The sequence below is a fragment of the Buteo buteo genome, chromosome 4, assembly GCF_964188355.1.
Source record: "Buteo buteo chromosome 4, bButBut1.hap1.1, whole genome shotgun sequence".
NCBI lineage: Eukaryota > Metazoa > Chordata > Aves > Accipitriformes > Accipitridae > Buteo > Buteo buteo.
Genome location: NC_134174.1, coordinates 37,566,681 through 37,587,604, shown reverse-complemented (window position 1 = coordinate 37,587,604; position 20,924 = coordinate 37,566,681). Strand labels below are relative to the sequence as shown.

The window sequence follows — 20,924 nt, the reverse complement described above, 5'->3', positions numbered from 1 at the left end:
AGAGAATGGCATAAATCTAGGATCCTGTTGTGTGGGTTGCATCTCTCTGCAGCATCTCTTTGCTGGGTGCACTGAGCCCGGCACTGCTGTTGCAGAGACCTGAAAAGCTGCTGTGCAGCGTGTAGCTCCTAGGCAGGAAATTTGGGAATATTAATATGCTAGTATCCTTTAAGCAGGGGTAGAATACTATTTAAGACTATAACTGAGATTTGCAACTATTAGTAAAGAATATCCATGTTAATAGGACTTCTGGCAGCTGTAATGCAGCACACTGCTATCAGAATTGTAGTAGTTAAGCTTCCCTGCAAGGTTAAGAAGAATTGCGCATCAGCTGAAACTGATATTAAATATATGCTGTACTTTCATGCTGGTTACTTGAAAGAGTGTGTTATTTCCTTGAATTACCCTGTATACCAGTTTGTGGCACCTGGAAACTTATACCCTCTCTTCCCAATCCTAAGTATGCACTGAGAATTTGTGGAACAGTTGTGAGTAATTCAAGAAAAAAAGTAAGTATCTAGAAAATACTCAGTCATTCTTTTTCATTACAGACATTTGTGAAACATTCTTTCACGATTAAAAAGCATCTTTGTTACTAAGTTGTCTTTCATTTGTTCATGGCAAACCCTGAGTCAGATTTGGGGTAAGAATTTGCTGCTCAGCAATGTATAGGAGAAAAGAGAGTTAACTCTAACTATTTTGTCAGCAGTTAACTTTTTTCAAATAAGGATCTATATGACACCATCTTCCTATCTGTGGACAGAGATATCCTCTCGTAACTGTAGCAGCATGAACTTAAAACTGGTTTCTCCATTTAACTTTTTGAGCTTGGTGAGATTGTCAGGAAATTGGGCAAGTTAGTGCTTCTGTTAATTGGGAAAGTTAAAAATTGAAAATATCAGAAACCTTATTTTGGTATTCATACACGTGGCTCTGTGTCTGTTGAGGGACTTTGTATATCCATCACCTGAAAATGTATTGTTTAAAAGAGCTTCCTTGGAAAATAGATAAAACTGTTAAGACAATGGCCATTGTATACTTGTTGCTGAATGGTACATGAACACTGCTTTAAAAAAATAACTACAAAAATCCAACTAAGTTAAGTTTCTTATGACCACTTCAAAGCTCACTGTAGGAGGGAAAGAGGCTTTTCTCTTGTCTGGAAAGTAAAATGATTTAGTGCTTGACAGGTCTTTTGGGCTCTGAAAACTCATAGCTGGGATTTTCATTCTGCTAATATTCTTTGAAGTTTTGTTAGTCAGGGCTTTCTCGTCTTGTAAAGAATAGAAGGGTGCAGTACAGTAGAGTTTAACAGTAATACAGAAACTCTTGACTTACAAAATCTACTTTTTAGCTTTCGACATGCCAAGATGTTGTTACACTTAATAGAGTGGTATTCAATCCATAGCTGGTACTGCTAGGTTTGCTATATGTAGCCCCTTTGTGGGCTGTACTTCAGCCAGTATCCGTTTTAAAGATAAAATGTATCTTGACAGAAAATTATTTTTAATGCCCAACTTTTTATAAATATATTTTTTTCCATGTTTAAAATGCTATATAAGTGTGTGTGAAGAGGTGTGTAATTATACAGTTTAGATAATATATGGCATGTTGGGAAATTGTGAAAATTGTAATGGTATATTAGTCTGGAATATTATTATGCAATTAGATTGGTAAATTCAGATACTAGAAATATAATTCTGTCTTTGCTTTCTTTAAGAATTATATTGCATTTCCCCCAAATTTGAGGACAGTAAATTTTGATGCATTTTGATATACCTTGACGTGTTTTTGAGCAGGAAGAAAAAAAGGCTTCTCAATTTATTAATATGGATTAAGGCATTTCATTTGAGTGTTTTCTATTCCTCCAAGCATCAATGTCTATATCAGTTGTACATTTTGATTCTAAACTACTCATATTTTCTACTGACATGGTGTTTGCTAACGTTTTTTTTTTCCCATAGCTGTCTATTTTTGTCTATAGGAAGGTTGCAGACCTTTTGTGTTTGAATAAATTTAAAAAGTAGCAAAACTGAAAAATTCTTGAAATAAGTACACATCATGTCTTTCACAATTTGAATGGGTCTGTATGTCTTTAAAACCATCATGTGCTTCAAAGTCTTTCGGGTTTTCTGATATATATGATAGTGAGAAATTGTGTTGCTGGGAATACAGAAGGGGGAGAAATTAATCTCATTTTACTTGTTTGGCTATATTATTGCTATAGTAATTTTTGAAGTATATAGTGACTACTCGTAGATTTGCTTAAAAAATAACTTTTATTTTTATCTTTTAGTCTCCCACAAAAGCTGTATATAATGCTAGACACTGGAACCAGCCAGAATCAGAGGCTCTGCCAGCACCACCGGTTTTGAAAACTCCCAGTGTCCCAGTAAGTAGACTGTTTGGTTTTTTTCTCAAGTTTAGTAAATCTCCTTTTAAGATTCACTGATATTTTTTGAAACATGAGTTCTTGATATCTGGTAATGTCACAGTAATTCAGAATGAAGTCCACTTTGTGACATGAGCCACTGGGTATCTGATAGGAAATAAATTGTCAGTGGAAATATTCTAGAATGGGATTTTCTATATCATTTCAATATACAGATGGAAAAAAATACTTCAGCCAAGTTATGTTCCCTAATGTGCTGAAATTAAGCTTTCTACCGATGGACTCCTTTTCATCTTCTGAGAACCCCTAGGTTTAACTTGCTAATACACATAGAAATCAGCAAGTTGCGGGTTAAAAAGGAAAAACTTAAAAAGATATATTTCTTTTTTTTCTTCTCCTCTCTAATGGAGTAAGGTATTGTGAATTGCTGACTTGAGTCTTTAGACACTATGAAAGAAACAAAATTTTCTGTATATAGCCAGAAATGCTAATATGAATGTATCGGATATAAACATGTCTACAAAAAGTAGACAAGAGGCGAAAACCGTTCTTGAAGTAACTTATTTGTTCAAAAATCAGTGATAGTTCCAAGGCTGAAGGTAATTGTTTTTAACTCTTCTGAGACCCTGAGAATCCAGGGTCTTGGGCTTATATATGTGTAAAAGTTGTTACTGGTTACACTGAGAGCACTGTACATTGTCAGTAAACTTCATTTCATTTGGTGCCTTGATTTAACAGTACTTGCCTGAGAAGAGAAAATCAGAAAGTAGATATTTTTGCAGGGATAAGTCTTCAGCTTTTGTTGTTCTCATCAGTTTCAGGTTTTGGTTTGGGTTTGTTGTTTTTGGTTTTTTTGTGTTGTTTTTTTTTTTTTTTTTTTTTTTTTTTTAATTCCACCTCTGTCTGTGTTATGATACTGGCTCCTCTTTGATTTGTGGTTGGTTTTGGTCGCATCCTCACAGTATTCTGAACAGCCTTCCTTCGATCTTAACTGCGCTGCCTGGAAAATGCAGATGACTCATTTTAAAACAACCATTACCACTACTGTTTGCCATTTTGTCTCCTGTCAAACTTCCACTTTGTAACTGGAACCATCAAAATGTTAATTCAGGAATATGGCAGAGGTTTGGCTGAACAAACCAGTTAGGGGAATTTGTTTGTAACTGCTCCTCCTGTTATGATGTACATCTGAAGTTACTTCAGTCACCTTTTTTAACCTTGATTTACATGTGTATGATTAAGATTTAAGACTTACGAGATAAATGAGCCTTGATCCAAATATTCAGCAGTAATTCCTGCGCAGATGATCCTGCCTCTTTAATTTCTGTAGAAATTTGTTACCTGAAGATCTAGATAAATTTGTCTTTCTGGTGAGAAACCCATAGTATTATGGGTTATGCCAAGTACTCTTTCTTATGGCCTTTCCAAGCTCCCTTGGAATTTGCTTTGAAGGGGAAGCCATTAACCAAGACTTGGATGAGATACTTCAGTGGATCTCCTGTGTTCACAGACTGATAAGATCAGAACCCTCCAGTACTTGCTCTAAACAAGTTTTTCAGGGTCGTTTAGTAGCATTTTGCCACTGGAGCCTAAGTGAGCAAGTACTGAAGTGCTGCACAGTGGTAGAGGCAGCATGTAAAGAATACTCTTAATATAGCAGGTTGTTTTGGCTTATATTTTAATTTTGACTGTCAGTGTACAATGCACAAGAAGGCTTTCTCTCAAAATATCTCCTGGAGTGAGTAACAGTTAATGCATCATCTATGCCTGCATATTAATTCTATCTTTTTCAGTCACACTTTAAAAAATTTCTCATTTTTCTATGTAAGGAAACTAAGTGTGTGATGTTACTTAGAGATTGAGGGTGAGTAAATGACCATGGGCATTGGCACTTGTACATTTAGAATTTGGCATTTGGAGGTCTTTTTCCTGTATGCCTTGTTTTCTGTAATTTGTCTTCACATCTGAATTTGTGCCAAAGAAGTAATCTGAAGATAAGCTGACACTTAAACTTATAGTAGCCTCAAACTAATATAGAGGAGTAGGTTGAGGAGAAACCTGTAATACTTGCCTGAGATAGTTGGAAACTTGTCAGTAGTTATTCGAGACCTAACATTAAGTTCTCTACTACCTGTTCTAAGTTCAGAATAGGTTTTGCTGTATTTCATGCTATGACATGTTGTTCCTAAAATATTAACATGACAAATGTGAATAAGGCCAGTGTATGGAGAATACCATGAATTTATAAGAGCACATTCTACCTGTTTGAGGCATGCACCATGCCTCTCTTATTTCTCTGTATGCATGCTACAAAATTTATATTGGTAGTCTTCTACCTACAGACAAAATACAGTTTGGAGTATCAGCTTGGAGAGGTCGGTTTTCCAATAGCTTTACCCTGAGTACAGTAGTGCGGTAGCCTCCAGTAGTTAGAGATGAGAACAGTAGGCACAGAGTTTTTCAGTTCAGGCTATGTTGAGATTGCTCAATGCTGTGCTCCTATCCAGACCAATGTACATAGTAGTGGTTCAGTATTGGAACCAACTTAGTCAATCCTGGAAGCTCCAGTGTAAGGGTGTAAGATACTTGTAAGTATCAACAAATAATTGTTTTAAACACTGAACTTAGTTGGTTTACCTACCCTAAAGCTTAAGGAACCAGTATAAAGGACTTTTTTTTTTTTTTTTTTTTTTTAGTTTCAGAATTCCACTGGAGCTTTCCCGACTACTTAGAGCTGGTTTTTGTATTTAAAAATGCATATAACTTCTGACATCTTAATTTTTTAATTTTTTTTTTTAAGAGTAGGTACATTATCACACAGCTTAGGTGTATCTTGGTAGTGTAAGGCAAGGACTAAATAGTCCCAAAATGTGAGTTTGACAATTGCACAACTGTACTGTTTCCTGATGTATTTAGTGTATGTTTACGTGCTCAAAACATCTGCCCATTTTAGCACTTTCTTATTAATAGGTAAGGCTATCTTCAAAGGAGGCAATTCATAAAGATGATGGAGTTTTTAAGGCTCCTGCACCACCTCCCAAAGTGATAAAAACTGTGACAATACCTACTCAGCCCTATCAAGAGATAGTAACTGCATTGAAATGTAGGAAAGAAGACAAAGAAGTAAGTATTCTTAACAAATTTTTAAGATAAAGAATTATTGGTAATCCTAAGTACTGAAGGAACAGTGTCAAAATGAAATTTGGCTTTCCTATTAAAGATAATATTTTTATCTAAATAGTTGAATGGCCTTCATTAACTTCTTAATGTTTCCTTGCACTCAAAACTGAATAGATTTTAAACTGTACTTAAGGTTACAATTAATCCCAAGAGCAACTTACCTAGGTCAAAATATTTGTCTCTTCCAGTTATACACTGTTGTTCAGCATGTAAAGCACTTCAATGATGTAGTGGAATTTGGTGAAAATCAAGAGTTCACAGATGATATTGAGTACTTGCTAAGCGGATTGAAGAGCAATCAGCCCCTAAACACACGTTGCCTTAGGTAAGGTATCTTAATATAAAACACTGAACTTATATTTAGAAGAGATGTTAAATATTGATCAGTGAAGTGACCATGCTTTAAAATGCTGTTTGGGTAGTTACCTGGCACTTCTGCTATAAAGAATAAAATTAGAAAATAATCGTCAAGATGATATAATGTGAATAATCAGAAGTAGTATGACTAGGAAGATAAAAATTGTACAGTAAGAGACATCTTCAGCAGACTTCTTTTCCTTGCTATAAATTAAAAAATATTTTCTGAGAACTATTCTGTTTAGTGTGATCTTGTGTGCAATATCTGTTCTGCTTTTTAATGCAAAATTCAATTCTAAAATAAAATCCCTAAGACTGGAAAGCTTGCTAGCTGTAATCTTGAACTAATGTAATATTGATGTACTTCAACCACCTGTTCTTTATCTGCTGTTGAGAAATAACATAGCTAGCATCCACTGGAAGTATTGTGGCCTCAGTATTAATTGGAAGCTTTCCTAAGTTGTCTTTAACTAATTGTTGCACTCTTGAATATTCAAGTTACACATTATTGCAAAGTTAGTATCAAAAACGGTAGTCTTGCTTTGAAAAAGTTTGACTTAACATTGGTGTCTGTTCCCTGGACATAAAAGTAATTAGAATCACGTTCTGTAACCATGTAATAATCTTTTTTTTTATAGTTGTAAATTTTCCTCTGTTTAGCAAAACTAAAATGGTAGAGAAGGAAAAACTTGAATCCACAGAGACAGGTGACACTTTTAAGAGAGCTATTTTAAAAATTTGTTCTTCATGTTCCTCAAAAACTAGCAACGAATATTGTTGCTGGAGTATAAACACAAGAAATCTATTATCCAGTTTGTATGTATATTATGATAAGAATAAATTAATACCATAATGACAGTTTAGGATTGTTTTTCATATTGAGTGCACTTAATTTGCTCATATGGCAAGCTTCCTAAGATCTTAAACTGACTTTTTTACTTTCCAAATTTGTATCATGGAATATAACTTGTATAAACACCATAAAAATTTTTTCTTTCAGTTAACAAATTAAAAGAAAAGTATTTTTCCAAAGGAAATCAATGTGTAAGGATAGGAATAGACGTAAAAGAATCAGAAACTGGTAGGTAAGCTCTAACTGGTGCTGTTGTGATTGGAGACAGAAAGACCACTTGTTATTTAAACTTCATATTGTATGAATCTTTTATAATAAGATTCCTCAGTAGTCATGGAAGGCTTGATTTCAGAATCACTCCCAGATTACTCCACATTTAAAAGCAATATATTTTTAATTATCTATATGTTGCACTGTGCTAGAAATGGCAGACAGCTTGCTGATAAAATTAGGGGAAGACTGCCTTTTTTAAAATAGAATTGTTAGGCTGATCATTGATTAGACTAATATACTTGTCAGATTTTTCCTGAAATCTATAGTGTTTCTATCAACCGTAAATGCAGTAATTAATATTAAAAATGTTTGGTTTTCTGTAGAAGTATTGTCAGGCAGAAGCAGGACTAATCAGTCAGATAACTGTTAGATAGTGATGGAAGCTCACATTTATAATTTCTGATAATGCCTTGATCTGTAATAAGCTCTCCTGTGCCTCTAAATCACAGCTTTGTGCTTAAGCCATGAGAATTTTACTTTCAATTTAACTATTTGAAATTATTTCAACTTTTGTTTGAAAGAAGCAAGTTCAGGGTACCTTTTTAAACCTGTATTTAGCCAACCTTAAAATAAAACAGACATAGTTTGGTGCTGGTAAGCAACTGTTGAATAAAATGCTGTTCTGTTCACCAATTACAAACTTGCCTTACACAAATTTTAGAAGAAACGTCCCAACAGAATTTGTCAGGGTCTGAGGTATATGGTCAATCACGTTGTGTAGACTTGCTTATCTGCCATTTTTGGAAATGTGTTCGTTTTAGTTGTTCTAATCAAGAATTAATTTTCTCTAGTGTAATCAGCTTGGCGACAAAGTGCGCCATGCCCAGCTTCCGAATGCATCTGAGAGCACATGGGATGGTAGCCATGGTTTTCAAAACACTGGATGATTCCCAACACCATCAGGTATGGAAATATTGTGTATTTCATTAATGTTTGATATCTGTCTACTTTGTGTGAACTTTTTGTACGTGTAATTCAAGGTCAAGCATCCAGTACAGTGTGCATCTGGGATCAGTGCTCCATTTCAGAAATCTGTAGTGAAATGAAACATAAGAGTGCCTGCATTCCAATGACAAATTCCCTTTCCACTGTTTATGTGCTTCTGGGTTTGGAAATGTCTTTTAAAAAAGCATTTAAGCTTTTTAAAAAACTGACTGTGCTTTGGATTGCTATTTTATATCTTCTCTTAAGCTTTTTAAAATAGTTTAATTGTTGTATTTATAATTTCCTTCAAATAAAATACATTTGAAAGGAATCCTTTCTCCCTGTAGTTAAAGATGGCTCTCAGTACTCATCTCCAGACTCGCTTGTGTGTAAATTACCACCTTTTCTGTAGCTGTTGTGGGGCATTTTTCATGTCCTGTGCTTGTCTCCTTGAGCAGTGCTGTAATTGCAGTTGTAGGATGCCTTGAGTATGTGCAGCATTCTATGATAAATCTAGGAGAGGTAAATTTTAACTACTTATGGTAGTATGACCTGACAGTTAAAAACTGAAGCAGTTGGGATTTTCCTTCTTATCAACTTTACAAGTTCAATTCAGCTGTAATAGAAAACACTTCTTGCAGGTGATACTATTTTTCCAGCAGTTGGAAACCGTGCCTCTGTGGGGTATCCCTTGAGGTATTGTTACAAAAGCTGAACGTAGGAAATGTTACTTGAAGTGGGTAGTAGATACGTATATCCAGTCAGGCTTATTACTTTTATTTAATAGCTCTAGAATAACGACATACAATGCAGAAGGAAACTGCACCCACAGAAACAGACATTTAAGATATTGTATTTGACATCTTACTGTGGGTGGGGGAGAAAGCTGTAGAGCTTTAAGGAACTAATTTAGAATAATAGCTAATTTTCCACCTCCCTCAAAAATTAGCAATGGCTAACTGTAAAACATAAGAACCAGATTCAATGCATTCAGTACTTTGTGAGCCGTCAAAATAGTGCCAAGTGATACTAGAAATACATAAAGTTCAGTCACGCTATTTAGGACTGCTGCCACCACTGAGTTGCAGGAGATCTGCAGAGGACAGCTACAGTTCCTTGGAAAATGTACAAGCTTGCTCGGTGTATTTTTGACTGTCTTTTAACAGTTACCATTATCATTATTCCTTCATTTTCAAAAGAACTAGCACATACAGTTCAGAAGGAAATTGCATGCTATTATTAGTCTGCAGTAACAAAAAGCATTGATTATATTCACTATTTTCAGTATATTTGATGAAATGTTCCCTTTTGTCAGGGAAAAAAAAAGGTAGTTAATGTTTTAATATAGTTACAGTGCATTCTTGGTACAGGTTATACAGTGTTATAAAACTACTGATTTATCAAACTACTATTAATAAACACTACCTGTATGTTCTAACTACTGACAGTATATGCTTCAAAAATGACCTTCTCTGTATAAGCTTGCTGTCTTCGTATACTGCCCTTTCATTCACTAATATTTCACTAAAATTTTAACTTGTTCAAAATGAGTAGAAATTTCTCCACTAAATTTCAGTGCAAAGTAACTCAGGAATAATAAATCACACTAGGCTTTGCTTGTATGGCTCTTATCCATTTAAGTTGAATAAGGACGGGGGGGGGGGAAATACAATGATTTTGTTAATATTTTCTTTAAAGTATTTTGGAGATGGGTAAACTGCCACAATGGCATTACTAATGGAAACAAAGATGTGTGTATACTGCATTCGTTGTACTGATAAAATGGAATAGACTGAGAAAGTAGGGGACTTTTACATTTCCATACGAATATAAAATAGCAGTTGCAGAGGTATTTTTTTAACCAGCAAGGAAAACAAAGTAACCAGTTTTCTTACTGAGTATTCCCCAAAATATTCACATGAAAATTACTTGTTCCACTGAATTTTTCTTGTAGATTTGTCTTTAAGCTACAGTTTCAGTTTTTAACTGACTTTGTCTCTTCAGCTGTGCTCTAAAGGTTTTGGAGTATTATTAATTTTTAAAATAAAAACTATATTTTCATTATAGCTATCAGTAGTCAAGCATAGAAATGTGGTTTTGTAATGTCTTCAGCATGTGAATAATTAAAAAAAAAAGAAGCATTAAATGTAGTGCTGAACCCTAGAAAATAACCATCTGTTCCCACAAGCTGGAGTATAAATAGAACAAGCAAGGGAAGACAAGGATGAGAGTGGGTGTAAATGGTCTGCCATTTCTGGAGTGTATGTTCAACTAGAATGTTTTCCTGAATTTTGTAGAAGTATGGAGTGCAACTCCATAGTTAGATATGCCATACAATTTCTGTCTAGAGCAAATTCTATTTATCTTACTTTTTTCTCCTCTCCACATTTGTTTGGAAGCAGAATGTGTTTTAAGCATCATGAGGAACAGAACAGGGGAAAAAAAACCAAACCAGCCCACCCAAAAAACCAGCTTCACTACTGCAATCCATAAGGGTGGGATTTTGAGGGTTTCATTTGGTTCTTTGTTTTTTTGGTTTGTTTTTTTAGGATATTGATCAAAAATTAGCTGTACTAACAATTTTCCTTTCATTCTCAACTCAGAATTCTGTGTATGGTAGGGTGTGAGATAGCTTTCAGACAATGTGGTTTCTAGTTGATAGAAACTCCTTTGGGGGCTTAATCTTTTTTAACCTGGAAGCTCACCCAGATAATGCCGGTCACTAGAAAATAGTGCTTCATAGATGTTGCTCTACTAGGTCCCACACTGGCTGAACAACGGTTAACAGAGTAACCTTTAATTTCTCTGGAATGCATGTGCTCCTATGTCCTGTTTTAATAACTTCCATTCTGAAGGAACAGAGAGTTTTTCAGGGAACCTGAAACTTCTTACATTTTAAACCAGTTGCAAGTAGATCCAGAGTTAAACAATTTCTATAATTAAAATTATAAAGTTGCAAGGTTTGTAGGAGGAAGTTAATAGAAATTAAGGGAAAACAATGTATATAACCTGTCTATGTAGACAAGCCACATAGATTGCTTTCTGCCTTACATCTGACAAGGCTAGAGTAGTGATATTCACAGCTAAGTTTTTTTTTTTTAACAATGCTGTGTCTTAAGGTTGTATTCATGAAAGGAGATGCAGATGTGGAAACTCTTGCTTCCTTCCTTCAGTACTCCAAATGCATCTTTGGTAGTTAGATTAAAGTCTTTACTCACCTGAGGGTTTCCTTGACTCAGACAGGAAGGAGTTTTAACATAGCTTTTGATAGACTGTCAGCTGCCTAATCCTGTTTTGGAAATGCTGATACTGCTCAGTGTGACCAGGTATGATTATTACTTGCTTCTAAAATAAACAGAAGCAGCTAATGATTGCTTTGGTGATTGGCTGAACTCTAAACAAGATGTTAATCTGTTATGACGCATAAATTCTGCTCTTTCCTGTTGAGCTGTACAACATTCACATCCCAGAATTAGTTTGTTTCTGGTTTTAATTTACTTTATACAGAAAAGATTGGAATAGATGCATGTAGCATGTTGACTCTTGAGAGTTGAACTCTTAAGACACATGTACCCCACATGCCCCCAGATATCATAAAAAGTTTCTGAAATTATTGTGCCCAGCACAACAACTGGATTCTCCATGAACATTTCTCCTCTTTACCATAACTTGGAGCTCACCTGGATAGATGAGTCTCTTAGTGCAAGTGCTGTACTTAAAAGCACTAGGGACAGATAGCTTTGCTCTGATCTCTTCACTGTCATTTGTCGCTTCCTGTGAATCACCTTCTTCTGCCTTTGCTTTTCTGGAAAAGCAAATGATTTTCATTCATCCTCATGAAGATGAAATTTAATTCCTTCTTGAAGAAGGATTAAGTATTCTTTAGCCAGTAAGAGGTCCTTATATACCAGTTCTGTGTAAGATAGGGATGGTCAAGATAATAGCATTTACTTGTTAAGGACTGATGGGGATGGGGCATGGGAAAGCTGGTTTGTACTTTGGCTACTTCCAAAAAGCAGAATTCCCCTGGAAATCAAATGCATTTATGCTGGAAAGGTTTGGGTAAGCTATTGACTGACAGACCTGCTTGGCAGAATTGGAATGTATGTCACCAGGCTTTCCACCCCCCGGCTCCCAACCTTGCATGCAAACACTGTCCCTATGATCTCTGTATTTTCTGGTGCTGTCACCAGCTTATTCCATCAAACCAGAATGTTCACCTACCTTGCCATGCAGCCTGTGCATTTCCACTTTGTTCCCCTGCCGTCTGTCTATTCTATAATACTGTTACTGGAGTTACTGTTTCTTATTCAGCCTGCAGCACTGAGTTCCTTAAAAGTAGAAAACCATGCTTTTCTACTAGGGTTTTGTAAATGCATTAAGTGATTTATGTCTCAGTTGTATTGGTTAGGAGAATGCATTAGTAACTTGCCAGAAGGAATCTATGTACAACAGTAAGTACTCATGCAAGTGCTAGCATATACTGGGACTTGTCAGGCTTTTTCTTCCACAAATCTTCAGCTTGTTTATTAAAAATTGTAAAAGGTCTGCCTAACATGATTACTAAAATCTGGGTTTTTTTTCTTTCCTCTCCCAACCCAAGAATTTGTCCCTTTGCACAGCAGCTCTAATGTACATCCTGAGTAGAGATCGTTTGAACATGGATTTAGACAGAGCTAGTCTAGATCTGATGATACGGCTTTTGGAATTGGAACAAGATGCTTCTTCTGCCAAGCTGCTGAACGAAAAAGACATGAACAAAATTAAGGAAAAAATTCGGAGACTCTGTGAAACTGTTCACAACAAACATCTGGATCTTGAAAACATCACGGTGGGTATAATGTTTTTATTTGAAAGCCTTGGCGGTAGTGGAATGCTTAGTAAAATGGAACTTATAAGCATCATCCTTAATCTCGTATCTCCCAACTAAGGAGTCATGACATTTTGTCTACCTTCTGTGTATATTTGACTGCACTGCAAGTATTTTCTTCTTTAAATTTGAAATTTCCTTTCTAAAAGGCTGTTAGTAAGATAGTTATGATGTTCTTCAGCCATCTGATTGACCATTCGCTCCTGCTAAGGGCGGCCATTTAAAGGTAGCAATTAAAAACAAGTAACACTTCAAATAATGATGTGTTTAAAGACCATGTTTAGATTATTTGACTGTTTCTTTGCCTAAATTTTATATATACATTCACCAAAAATAGGGGTTCATACATGGGAATAAGAGTATTGTGTGTTAAATTGAAAATGTGGTGCAGGTTCTCCCATTAAAAAAAGAATAAAAATCTGTCCTACAGAAACTGATTTCTCTCTGCCCAAAGTGTGGTGGCAGATCTGTTGATTACCATAAATGTTGATGAAATTTTTTCCTTCCTTTCTCAAACATACTTGTATTTTTTATGAATGTATCTTCAGCAGCAACAGAGTAAACTGTTTTTGTTTAAAAATAAATTTGGCCATCAATCTAGCTTGAAAAGTAAAGGGTAAGTTGCAAGTCTTTTTAAAAGAGCATATTTAAAGGATTGTTGACAGATTGACTAGATGAGTGGTCATAGATGGCAAAAATTAGTAATGTGCTTTTTGCTTTCATCATATTTCAGTATAACAGATGTTAGTATGATTTTAATTTTTTCACATACTGTAATACATTCTTTTAATGTTTTAAAAATTCTTATTAGGTTTTTGCCATTTTTCATGTAATACTTATACCCAACATGAGAAGCTTCTGATTTATTGTTTATAAAGTGAGCTTTTTAGAGCTTTGTCTCTGCAAGTAACGTTTCAACTCCTGCCAGTAATCTGCAGTTCAGATTGTATTCCATTTTAGGTTAGATTAGAAGATGATATGCCTTGTTGAGCTGGCATTTTCTTTTGTAGTTTTTGTGACTTTTTTGTTGGTTTAGGAAGAGTTTGGTTTGGGGTTTTTTTCCCCAAATTCTAACTATGGAACAGATAGCTGAATTGGTATGAAAACTCAGTGTTATGTAGGAGTAGAAAGAACTGAATTTGGGGGGAGGAAGATAATATTGATTACATAATTCTTAACCTTGGTCATCAGTTGTGGTGACAAAGGAGAATTGTTTCAGAGTTTCAATTTTAGGCTTGTTTCCTACAAACCTTTGAAACATGCAGGTAGGGGGCTTGTATTAATTTTCTGGCCTTTGAAATCTGCAAACGAAGAACGAATTTGAGATTATTTTCTCTGCTTTCAGTTTACTCTGTGAATTCACATGATACAATCTGAAGATACCAACACAGAAGGAAATTTGTTCTCTAGGTGCTGATGAGCTAGGAATTGGAATAATCGGTGTCTTATTTCAGTGCCGTTTTGGCACCAAAGGCAGCTTGTGTAGCCCACAGTCTGTCAGTGCCAGGATATCTTTTGCACTATAAAATGTAAGACAGCTCCCTTTATTAAGCATGGAACAGCTGGTACAGGTTCCTCATTGCTAAAGCATCCAGCCACACAGACCGCTGTCTCCTATTTGAGCTTTTCTCATATTCATAATCTGTGCTACCCTGATGTTTTTTTTATGAACTGTAATTCTGTTCTTGTGTTTTCTTAGGAATGGGTTTTAAAGGGAGAGGGTATGTTAAAAGGGACTCTGTCTTGTGAGGAAGTTGTCCATAAGTACATGAGTAAAGAGTAGTAGTATCATGGGCCATCAGTTTCAGCTGGTTTTTGGTTGTTTTTTTTTTTTTTCCTGAGGCATCTCTATTTCTTAAAATGTTGAGCTGCTGTAAATGTGTTGAACACTGTAGTACCTCACAGATGGAAACTGGTTCCCTCCCAGCTGCACCATCTAGAAGCAGAGACTATATAGTGTTTAGAAAATATATGCAAGCCAAATGAGATGATGAGGTTCTCTTTCAGTTTATGATAGTAGCAATGGTAATTTGAGACAATAATGAACTCCGTATGTAGAAGATAAAGTTGCTTTCACATAGATCTCTGTCATGAGATATAATAAGTAATCTCTGTTTTTGTACCAGATGACAGGCAGAAAAATGCTAACAAAAATGCAGATCTTCTGGGGGTAAAGAAAAGATCTGTGCTTTTTCAGATGCAGACACATCTACTGAGAAACAGAAGGATTGCAGCAGATGTTTTGATAACTCCAGTTCGTGCCTAACTGGTTACAAATTCTTTTTTTTTTTATTCTTACACAGATCAAACGAATATGATCAATACTGCCTATCTCTTTCCACAGAGAATGTTGTTTGTGTGACTATCTAGAAGTTAGATCAGACTAATTTTTGCATACTCAAACAGGTATTCAAAAGGTTCTGTTTTCTAGACTGCTGTGAACATTAAAAATGTAAACCCAGAAACTGAAAAGGAGTTCTCTGTGGGTTGAATTTGTTCCAAGTTTTTTTTGCTGGCTTAGAAGAAGATAAAACCTGAAGAACTTAGCCTTTATGTTAGCAAATGGCACTTGCTTGTCAGTCAGCATAGCCCTCTGTAGCTGATACTTGCAGCTAGCTTCTCTCTTGCATCATAACAAAAACCTTCAAAAGTGACTTCTCTTTTCAGCTGGTGAAAGAGGTTATTCTGTTTTTCACTTTCAGCATAAGGCTGAAAGCTTAAGGGAACCATGTTTTGAACTTACTTTCCTCAAGAGCAAAAGGGTTTACAAGGTTTGATTCATTTGATTTAAAAAAAAAATATTAAATAAATAAAAATTGAGACTTTTGTTCCTATGCCCAGTAATGTATATATCAAATTATATTCTCCTGGAGTTTTTTGAAGTCTTATTGCCCTTTGGCAGAAAACGAAGGACCATACTTTAAATATTGTGCGGCCTTTGAGCTTTCATGGTGATAGGTGTTTAGGAAGTTAACTAAATCTTCTGTAGCTGTGAAGATCTCTAAGGAGAGTTTTTGATCAACTTCTATCCATCTGGTTTTGGTTATGCATGATTTCAGATATCCATGTTACAGTATTTTCAAACTCAATCTATAAAAGTGAAAGGAATCATCTGAAGAGGATGGGAAGGCTTCAGAGAGCTAGGGATCTGTCAAACTGTTGTCTTCAGGTTCTCTCCCCTCCTCCCTCAAAATACTTTCTCATTTGGTTGGCTTCAGAAGGGAAGTTCTCCATCCATTGCTTAAAATATCCTCACCTCCTCTAGCATTATGTTTTTAACTTACAGTTTTTTAAAGTGTGAGGTTTTGGACCTTGTATCTTCCAGTGATGAGATGAGAACACTGTAACCAAGTTTCTCTCCTGTGAGAAGACTTGATGAGGGGCTGTTGGCAATTAATAGTTAGCAGTTTCCCTGGGTGGTGAAACAGTTGCAGGAGTAATTGCAGCTTTGTCTTTGTTGCCTTTGTGACGGGGAATTGAGATGCTGCTGATGCAGGGAGGAATGACCTATTGTAGATTTGCTGCTGCTTGTGGTCCCTTATCCCCCACACCACCTTCATGACCCAAGGACACTGCCATTTTCGTTGGGAGAAATGCTGTTTCTAACTGTATGCTCTTCAGTGATGGTGTGCTGCAGAGCTAGATAGTAAAAAATGGAAATAACTAACTTTGGGTAGTAACTTCTTTATAAGGACTAATCTTCAACTTTCTTTTCATCCTTGGAAATCAGTATTTTTGAAAACAAGGAAAGCAGCTGAAGATGTTGGGGGGGCTCATACAATTTATAAATTGGTTTTCCAAGACAGTGGGGTGTTTACTCAAGCCTGGTGAGTACCGTTATTCCCAGGAGGTGCTGAGGTTTGAACCGGTATTCTGGAACATGCTGCACAGCTTGGAATAAGCACAGCCCTCCTTGAAGCATTACAAATCAAATGTGTCAGGGAGGGAAGATAACTTAAGAGTGGTTGAATTCAGTTGGCTTTAATGAGATCTTACGGCTTTTCCTCTGACCTTTCATTGTTGTATTTATGTACCATATATGAAATTATTAAGCTTACAGTAGTCCAGATTTGCCTGTGTGTGTTCCAGGTGTTATGGAAGTCTATACTGGTCACTTTTGTGTAGGTGTAATTTATATGTATGTATATGTTTTATTATTATCATTTGCCTTTTATCAGAGACCTTTGGAAAAACAAGTAATAGTCTTAATTTTATAAATGATGTTAGTTTTAGTTAAAAACATGCAGGGGATTAACTAAGATAATCGCCTAAAATCTCTTCAACTTCCATTTGCAGGGACTAAACTTATCTTTGCTGTTGTTGAATTTTGATATGTATTCCTCTTTTTTTTTAAAAAAAAAAAATCACTAAATATAGTAAGATTTCCTACAGTGTTTTAATTTAATTGCTGTCTTCTATGAGTTTAAAACCACAAAATACCTATGTTAGAATCAAATGTATTCTACAAGCAGCAGAGCCAATGTATCTGGGAGACAGAGAAGCAGTGTTCACTGTGGCTTTTCTTCGTCTTTTTCCTGCCTGGCTGATTTGTCCATTTCCTTCCTCCACTTGTTTCTTTTGATAACAAGAGAAACAGATGAAAGGAGGGTGCTTAGATTTTTCTAATCTATCAATAAAATCAAGAGAAAGTTGAAAATGCAAAGTACCTTTTTATCAGTACCAAGTAATTTTTTTAAGATACCCGTATTTTTCAATCTGTTCTTGCTCCCTCTGGTGGCTCTTCTACTTGTAACCTATAGCTTTGTTTTTATGGTTTTTATACAACATGTATTTGTATGATTTGATATATTGGCTACAGCTACATATGATGATTTCATTAATTCTGAAACCTAACTCTTTCAGACCGGGCATTTGGCAATGGAGACATTACTGTCTCTCACCTCAAAACGAGCTGGGGACTGGTTTAAAGAAGAACTGCGACTTTTAGGTGGTCTTGATCATATTGTAGATAAAGGTATATTGGAGATTCTGCTTTGACAGCGTGAAAAATTAGTGAATCTTGTTAAGATGTTTGCTTTTCTTAATATTCATTTTCTGTGTTTAAAAATAGAGACGTATTTTTCTCAGCAATGTTAAAAATAAAGTACACAATTTGATATCAAGTCACTGGGAAATATTAGTGAGTTTAATCTGTTGCATGTGGGATTGAAAGTAGTTTTAAGGCTAAACAGAATGTGTATAATGTTGCATATAATGTGTGTGAGATTAAAAATGGCTTGAGTTTAGACAGAATACAGATTACTGTGTTACGTATCTCTATAGCACACTTACTCTAGAGTGAGATCTCCTTTAGAGTCTTTTAGAATTATTTTCATGACTGGTATTTTTTGACTAAATATCCCAGAGGAAGTCAGCCCTTCAAGAAGAAATGTGGGGTTTTTATTTCCTTATTTTTTTAAAGATATGTCTTGGTTACGTTTTTTGGATCAGCATCTCACAGATAGAAAAAGGGACATTTCTAAAATGAATTCTTGAGCTGAATAAAGCTTGGTCTTAAGTAAGCAGAGGGGTGGACAAAGGAAGGATTGAAGAAATGAAAGCGTTCAACTTGCACATGGTTTCAGACTTGTGAAGCATGGGGAAAGTGTGCATGCTGTATCTTTTTTTCTCTTCTACAAAGCAGTGCACTCCAATTAAGGAACGTAGTCATGTGCTGTACAGTCTCTTCATTGTCAGTAGAAAATAAAATACAGATAGGTAATTTGTGGCAACAATCACAAAGTTGTAAAGCCAAAATTAGAAGGTGGTTGGTTTTTTGTTTTTCTCCCCCCCCCCCCCCCCCCCCCCCCCCTTACTTCAAGAAATGAGACATTTTGGAATACTGATCATGTCTTTGTGATTGTTTCCTAGTATTAGAGTTTTGTAAACTCTAAAACAAGGTTGATAGCAACTCTCTGAGTAGTTAGTTTGTTGTATACTTGGCTTTTGAAGATCTCTTACTGATAGTGGAAAACAACTTCTTTTTTTTGTTCAGTTAAAGAATGTGTGGATCACCTGAGCAGTGATGAAAATGAAGAGAAATTGGTTGCTTCGTTATGGGGTGCAGAAAGATGTTTACGGGTCTTAGAGAGTGTGAGTATGAGCAGATGCATTGCATTTCTGAAAACCGCTTTTTCTCAACTACACCTTTTCAATGTTACATTCTTTCAATATATAGTTACATAATAATACTATAATGTTGATTTTTTTTTTTTTAATAGAAGATACTGACTTTCTGATATTTATCAGCGTTTCTGGAATGTTTGTTTGAAAATTCCTTTTACCATTCTGTATGTATGTACAACTTTGCAAGTTTATTTTTTGTAAGAATAACTGAACATAGTGATGCTTTTTCTTAAGTTCCTACAAAAAGCTGCTTTTTATGGATGTTGTTTTTGAGGCATGAGTTTGACTCTCTAGTGTGTGTCTTAGTAATAATGGATCATTATAGAAGCAGCAATTTCTTAGAAGCAATAAATCGATGTGTATTTTAAGAATTGCTACTTTTAAACATCAGCTGGCTAAGTGCTGAAAGAGAAGACTGCTCTGAGAGTCAAACTAGTCCTGTAATCAGTTGAGCGTGTATATTGAGATGGTAAATATTTTTTGATGAGAACTTTGAACAGAATTAAAATACATGGCACTTCTGTAGAGCTTAATTGACAGGAATTGTGAGCATACGCTTCTCTACAATGTCGTGTTTTGCTGAGTTTCATATTTTTACTCTTTTTGTATTGTGATATGGTAAGTGAGCAGAAGCGTGTTTTGATGTTTTAGCAATATGTCTCCACACATCAGAAAGCGATGTTTGGGTTCAGAGTACAGGTCAATGAATCTTAATGAACCCCTTAAACCCAAGTTAGAGGGCAAATGGCTACAGTGATAACTTGTTTTCTTCACTAAAATAGAAAGACAGACTCAAAGATAGTGTACACTAAGTAAGCTAAAAACTGAGAAAGATGAACAGTTGCTGAAGTACTAATTCAAGGGTGCTTACTTAAAAATTAATGGCACCTAGCTCTTTACCTGCCATCTGAACAGTGAGAGAAAAATGTTCAGATCCAATTTCTTCTTCTATATTTGATAGATGGAATTGCCAAGCAACAGTAGAAGAGCCTTGTTTAGTGGTAGAGTATTCAAATTTGAACTTAAGGGTGTTTTGTGATGTAATAAGACCCTTAGGAACTTGGGAGAGATGAGAAAATTCAACACACCATATCATGCAAATTTAAGAGGAGAACTTTTACTGTTTCTGAAAATTGATTCTGAATTTCAGTCAGGGGAATCAAGGAAAAACTTTATTTTTATGGTTGGATGCATAATAAGGTCTCAAAAGTGGAGCTGATGTCAAGTCCTAAAATTAACATTATGTATATAACTGTATTCTGTGTTATATTTTTATATATATTTACATACACGTATATATGTACACACTTGGGACACTGTAGTCCCAGGATATAGATTCAGGGTTCTGCTGTGGCAGAACATTCTGCCACATGGTTTCTGTACTTACTGTGTCAGGGAAGATGGTTTTTATCTTTGGTGCCACAATTTTGTGTGATTAATTACAATGTGAAAACTCTAAGGAAATATTGGACAATGATAAGTGAAAGTTTACACTGGGTAATAACAAAGAAATGTGGAACTGAATGAAGTGGGGTTGTAGCGGAAGGGAATGCTTCTCTTTCAAGGGAAAAAAGTCCCATTTTTAATATTTTTTTTTCCTCCTCTTTTTAGGTAACTGTGCATAATCCAGAAAATCAGAGCTATCTGATAGCATACAAAGACTCGCAACTCATAGTTTCCTCAGCTAAGTAAGTTGTAACAAAAAGACACTTTTGCAGAGCACTGCACGATAGGGGAAAAAAAAAAAATTGCTATACCAGAAGATTCTGGGAGGAAAACCCCCACAATTTCCACTGTTTCTTTTTATGAAGTAATGCTAAAGTTAATTTAGATGAGGGTATAGGTAACTACCTGAGTACTACCAATATGTAGTGCTGCTATTGTTGGTTCTGTGGAAGCCGCAAACTGCGGATTTGGCTCCTTCTGTACCAAATTAATATGAACACAGA

The 20,924-nt window shown here is 35.5% G+C and overlaps 1 protein-coding gene across 3 annotated transcripts in view; it reads left to right on the top strand.

Moving 5' to 3' along the window:
• The window catches only part of WAPL (WAPL cohesin release factor), a 76,068-nt gene that overhangs the window by 45,997 nt on the left and 9,147 nt on the right, over nucleotides 1-20,924 (top strand). For 2 of the 3 annotated variants that reach the window (XM_075025538.1, XM_075025537.1), the window contains exons 5-12: nucleotides 2,297-2,392; nucleotides 5,363-5,515; nucleotides 5,761-5,897; nucleotides 7,847-7,958; nucleotides 12,583-12,810; nucleotides 17,713-17,824; nucleotides 18,845-18,942; nucleotides 20,587-20,663. In XM_075025538.1, the coding sequence (XP_074881639.1) occupies nucleotides 2,297-2,392; nucleotides 5,363-5,515; nucleotides 5,761-5,897; nucleotides 7,847-7,958; nucleotides 12,583-12,810; nucleotides 17,713-17,824; nucleotides 18,845-18,942; nucleotides 20,587-20,663 (1,013 nt within the window). The remainder of the gene's footprint in view (nucleotides 1-2,296; nucleotides 2,393-5,362; nucleotides 5,516-5,760; nucleotides 5,898-7,846; nucleotides 7,959-12,582; nucleotides 12,811-17,712; nucleotides 17,825-18,844; nucleotides 18,943-20,586; nucleotides 20,664-20,924) is intronic. The other variant, XM_075025539.1, reaches the window with a different exon arrangement.